The sequence below is a fragment of the Scyliorhinus torazame genome, chromosome 3 (genome assembly GCF_047496885.1).
Source record: "Scyliorhinus torazame isolate Kashiwa2021f chromosome 3, sScyTor2.1, whole genome shotgun sequence".
In the NCBI taxonomy this organism is placed as follows: Eukaryota; Metazoa; Chordata; class Chondrichthyes; order Carcharhiniformes; family Scyliorhinidae; genus Scyliorhinus; species Scyliorhinus torazame.
This window is the reverse complement of record NC_092709.1, coordinates 91,507,904-91,513,903: the sequence shown is the minus strand read 5'-3', so window position 1 is coordinate 91,513,903 and position 6,000 is coordinate 91,507,904. Positions and strand designations below refer to the sequence as shown.

Below are 6,000 nucleotides of genomic sequence, written 5' to 3'. Positions count from 1 at the left end.
AGAATTGTAGCAACACATATTTTGCACACCCATGGTTCATGAGGCAGCTGCACATGTAAAAGTGTAGCTGCATTCAAACTGATCCACTTTTTGTTAGTGGATGTCCAAAACAAGACTTGTATGCTTTAGACATTTGAGCACAAGGTCTACAGCTGTTTGGAGAGGTAGGGTGCCCACTTGGAGAAGCGGGGTGCCTTATGAGATCGTTAAAGGTACATGTGTATAAAATGATACTGCTAAACTGTCAAGATATTTAAATCCCCAAGCTCTTCAAAGTTTTAGAAATTAAAACTCGGCAGTTGAAAAAACATCACTACTTGCATTTTGACTAGCTGTCTATCGACATAGGCCTGAAGATTATCATTATCGGCTTAATGCTGCATGACTGATTCCACAGCCCACCAGTTTCACAGCGGAGTTTTTAAATTCAGTTTGACAGTTCCAAGCCTGTGATATGGAACTATGAATGCAAATGCGTGTTTTCATGAAGGATTAAGTAATTGAATAAAATATTTGCTTTCTTAAGGGATTAAGTATTTGAAGTCATCTAAATATATTGAATTGATTTTTATCAATTCGACTTTTCAATAAATAAAATCTGCAGTTTACACTTAGAACTTTTAATTTATTTCATCCAATGTTGCCTCCTAAGGTCTGCCAATAGTAGATACTGGGTGATTTGACATGGGGGGGGGCGGGGGGGTGGTGTAAGGGCAATGGAAGTTGGGTGGGGCATGGAGTTGGCTCTAAATTGACATAGGGTTAGAAAGGACCAAGGGGATGAGTGGGGGTCATGGGTTGGCATGAGTTGGCAGGAGAGGTACAAGGGGCCATGAAGCGTGGGTGGGGGGACAAAAGTTGTCATGGAGGGTATGATGGGCTGGGGCATGGGGAGTGTGTTGGTGGTGAGAGGGTGTAAGAGAAGTGGGCTAGACGGTTGCATTTGATTTTATTTTTACAGTTGGAGCCCAGCAGCCTCCAAACCCTTTCTGGGGGCAATATGCCTGACTCTCGTTAACACCCCTCGCCCTGCCCATTTCGGAATGAAAATCCGAACTTTTGGGGCACTTTTTCTCTGATTGTGTTTGCGGAGTTGGGAATTTTCCTTACTCTGCTCCCGAATCAAGAGCACATATTTGACTCTGCTGAGTGACTCGGAATATCTAGAACTGTACACATAAATGTTGATTAAATAAATGAATGTCCAGTCTTTACCTAGACTGCCTTGTAATCTTGCCTGATGGCACTGAATATATCCCCTGTACCCATCATTAACATTTGTCACAGTCTTTGAATGCTTCGAGCGGACTTCAGTCAGATGCCCTCAAGATGCCTGTATTTATATGGGAACAAGATGGTGGAGGAAATTCTATTTTTAATAATAAGTAACAGCCTGCAGTAACACAGCCTGTTTGTCTCTGGGAGCTTCTGCAGTCACATGACCCCCTGACTGCCATTCTTAAACTGTCTGGAGGAATATCCAGTAACAGAGTTTCACTTCTCAGCTGTAGCAAATCCCCCACTGTAATTTAGTGGGCACCGAAGTATGGGTCGTATGTCCGGATGGGTTGGAGGCCCATTTAATGGAACCGTGAATATATAGCTGACTGACTGAATCAAAGCCAACTGCTGCAATGCCTGAAGAAACAGGTAGAACGCTGCGTAGTACATACGTTTTCTACATTGATCCCAAGATATTTTCACGTGAGAGGAAGAGCTTGTTTTACTGAATAACCAGTATGTGTATCTAATTACGTTTTATTTGCATTTGCTCAGCCCTATTTTTGGCTGACTGATACAGTAAGGGCTGTATTGTGATCAAAATGCCCATAAATGGTTTGAAGGCCTGTTGTTTTACGTTTTGAATAGGGCCGGAAATTTCAGTGACTCTGGTGTTATATGTTAGCTAAGTCATTGACTAAAATGTCCTGCAAGGACATAACTCACGGTGGTTCAAATGTAATGTTACGAACCACAAGTCATGTGAAAAACATCTGCTTGAAATACATCTGCTTATGAAACCATTTATAACATAGTCAAAGTTTGTGGGGCCAGTTTTATTTTATTTTCTGTAAGATTCCCCCCCCCCCCCCCCCCCCCCCCCCGGTGTTGGGTATCATATGGGGGTGTATGGTGGGGTCAGGGCGGGGTTGGGAGTTGGTGGGAATTCCAGCTCCTGCTGTGAGATTATGTGGTTTGTACAAAAGCGTTGTGTGTTAAGTGCTTTAAATGGCTTGTTTTATTTTGTTGCACATTATGAGGAAATGCATTGTACATTCAACGTGATACATCAATTCTCGAAATCAAATTTGATAACAGCTTTCTGTGATTGTCGTCTGTTTTTAGGCGAGGTAGATCGATCACTGAATGTTTGAGCTGATACATTTTATTAAAACTTTGCAGTCGTTTTCAAATCTTCATGTGGAAATTACGATGAACAATATTATAATATGAGCACTTTAAGCAGCTAGAGGACATAGATGTTGTGTTTCTACAATAATCTACCATCATTTTGTTTTATAGAATGAAGTATTTGAGGATAGTAATCTTTGTGCAGATGATGGCTTTATTTTAATCAAGAAAACAGTTTTGGCCTCCATACTTGAGGGATCTATTTGCGTTGGAAATAGTCCAGAGAATGTTTGCTAGACTGATTCCTGGGATGGACGTACTGTCAAAATGAGGAACCTGGGCCTATACTCATTGAAGGTTAGAAGAATGAGAGGCGATCTCATTGAAACATGTAAGATTCTGAGGGGGTTTCACCATGTAGAAGCTGAGAGGATGTTTCCCCTTGTAGGGGTGCACAGTTTAAAAATAAGGGCCGGAATCTCCGTTTCAGAGACTTACGTGCTGATGCCGGGACTGAATCGGTGGTGTTCTATGACCACGGAAGCGTCACCGGTCACAGAACAATTCGGGGTCCGTTAATGGACTAGCACCGGGAACAATTCCAATAAAAAATGGTGTCCAATTCACTGGGGTTGGCACTTGAGAGTCTGACAAGCTGCAGCTGCATATAAGCATTCCACTCCCTGCACGCACCCGTTTCAGCCAACATGGTGGGTTATGGGCCCTGAGAGAGGGCATTCGCCGAGACGGAGGTCGGCATCGGGGGACCGAGTGAGCCCCCGTTGAGTTGCGGTGTCCCTATGGCATGCGTGACACCACCCTGCCACCCCCACACCACCTCCACAGCACGCCACCTTCCTCCCACCACCCCAACCCGCAATCCAACACTGCGTCATGTCTTGTGTCTGGCAGGATCTCTTGGTGATGAGGCGGGCTTCTGGAAAAGGTGGTCCCATTGATGCTGGAGATGCAGGCACAGAGCCAGGGACTACATGAGGGGTTGGGGCACTCTGTGGGCGGTGGATGAGGCGCATAACAATGCTGCCCTATCACAGGCAGCTATGTACCAGAGCCACCTGGATATTACAGCGGCGCTCCAGAACCTGGGCCAGTCACAACGTCTCATGGCTGTGGGCGTCAACGGCATTTCCCGGGTGCTGGCTGACTTGAGCCAGTCACAGAGGGACATGGCACAATCCCAGAAGGAGGTGGCCTAGTCCCTGTGCTCCATGGCCGTGAGCACGGAGACCGTGGGCGAGACGAGAGCGGGCCTCCAGGACTGGCAGCGTTGGGTGGTGTGGGAGCCCCCAGCGCTCGCTCTGACCGCACTGCTATCCCAAGGAGTAGCCCGATTGGGCACCCCAAGGGAGGAGGAGGTGATGTGGCTCGAGCTTGTGACCCCCGCAGGGGAGGTGCTGGAACACCACAGCGCCTCAGATATTTCTCTCCCCCCCACCCCCCCCCCCCCATCCTTGGCACATCAGATGGGCAGCTGGTAGAACAGGGTGGCACCACGCCACCTGGGACACACAAGAAATTGCCAGGCCTGTACAGGCCCAGCCACTCCAGAGGTCGGTTACCAAAGAGCACCAAGTCACTGGGCGGGAATTGCAGCAGGCCGCTTCCACCCCTGATGTATCGCCTGGGGATCCACCAAGGCGTAGTGTTCGAGCCCGTATGGCCAGAAAGTTTGACATTAGTTAAGTTGGCACAGGTGCAGTGCACAGGATAGCATTAGGGGCTAGGGCACAAACCTGCAGAAATATGTTCACCTGTTCACAAACAATTCAACCTGCCTCGACCCTCTGTCAGAAGGGTATGAGGGATGGGTTGGCTGCAGAGTAGGCTCTGGGAGGAGGATGTGCGGCCTTTGGAGGTACGCACGGGCCAGGGCCCCCAGGTCAGCCGCCACTCACCATTCTAATACCCGGCCTCACCCCCATCTCTCCATGGTTTGGTGGGATTGTGTGATGGAATGCAGGGATCACCCTGGTGGATAGTAGAAAGTGCTACCGTAGGCTGGAGTCAGACATATCCAAACAATGTGGAGCACCAGAGCCCATCGCAGAGCTGGTCGTTGTCCTCCATCCCATGGACCAGACCCACTGTTACTTCCAACCCAGGGCCCGCACCCCATAGTGAGGCAGATAGGAATTGTAATGATATGTATATAGGTATGCCAGTGAAGGGTTAATTATTACATATCAGTGTAACTCAAACACTAGAGGGCACCACCATTTCTCTATATATAAATCATGCCTCAGGGAATGCTGGGTAGTTAGTGGAGAGTTAGCAGAGGAGACAGATTGATCACAGCACAAGGAGTAGTTTAGAGAGAGAGTTAACACAAGGACATACTTTGTAATTACTATATTATAAATTACTGCTAGACAGATTCAACCTTACTTTATTATTAGTTATAGCTCAGTGGTGTGTGCAAACTTTATTTAATTAATCGTTATCCAATAAATTAGTTTGGATTCAATCTAAAGATTGGTGCTTTCTTTGTCATCAACTCAAGGGTGACCATGGGAAGGAGTGATCGGTTGGGGTAGGGGGTGTTGTGTGGGCAGGATAGGATGTTTGTGCCACTGGCAGGGTGGGTAGCCTGGTGAGCTCGGTCCACATTGAAGCTAATATATTGTGCTGACCAGGTATATAGGGCCTCTGTGATGGCGCAAACGCACCTATGCACCGAGGTCTGCGAGACATCTGACAGATCCCCAGTTGGCGCCTAGAAGGACCACGTGCAAAAAAATTCATCCTGATGGCCTCTGGGAGCGGGTGTCTTCCCCATACCCCAGCGGTTCCAAGTGCACCATGATCCAGCTGATATGCCATATGGTCCCCCTGCTCAGCTGGAGTCTTTGATGGCATGCCCGGTCTGGCAGGTCCTCGAATGATCGGCACTGTCGGTACACACAAGGCCTTATGCGGAGCCTCCTCCCCACCACCTCCTCGGCCTGTTGGGCGGCCGACCCTCCATCCTCATCGGTTGGCTCCTGTTTCTCTAAGATAGCTTTGATGATGCAGGATCCTCCCCAAGCAGCTCCTGTTCGTACAGCCTCACTGCATCTCCCTCAGGCCAGGCAGATGGCAACCATTTCTGTTTGAATTCTGAGATGTTTGCCTGCGAGGGGTGAACGGCTGACATGTTTTGCATGGTGCGTGCTCTCATCCCTCATGCCCAACCACGTCCAACGGCATTTTGCCCCTGTCCCTGCATTTTCCCTTCCGCCCACTACCTCCCCCACCCACCCCCGCCCGTTCCCCTGGCACTCTGCCCTCTGCATCGCATCCCTGGCCCCGTCCTTGATTTTTTGCTGACACACGATTCTCCGCCCTATAATGTTTCCAATTCCGGCATCAGCCGACAGAGAATCCAGCCCAAGATATACCCATTTAAGACCGAGATGAGGAATTTTTTCTCTGAGGCTCATAGCCTTTGGAATTATCTACCAAAGAGAGCAGTTGAATATAAACAATGCTGAATTTAACAGATATCTGATCGGCAGGGAGGGCAGGCAATAAAATGGAATTAAGGCCATAATGAAACCAGCCATGATCTTACTGAATGCTGGAGCAGCCTTCAGGAATCAAATGGCCTACTCCTGCCCCTATTTCTTATGGTCTTTATACATTTCTCTT

The 6,000-nt window shown here is 48.1% G+C and overlaps 1 protein-coding gene across 1 annotated transcript in view; it reads left to right on the top strand.

The window, feature by feature from the left end:
• Positions 1 to 1,497: 1,497 nt before the first annotated feature.
• LOC140408573 (actin-binding LIM protein 2-like) overlaps positions 1,498 to 6,000 on the top strand; it is a 512,880-nt gene continuing 508,377 nt past the window's right edge. Inside the window, exon 1 of the mRNA XM_072495958.1 lies at positions 1,498 to 1,650. Coding sequence (XP_072352059.1) covers positions 1,635 to 1,650 — 16 coding nt within the window. The 5' untranslated portion in view covers positions 1,498 to 1,634. The remainder of the gene's footprint in view (positions 1,651 to 6,000) is intronic.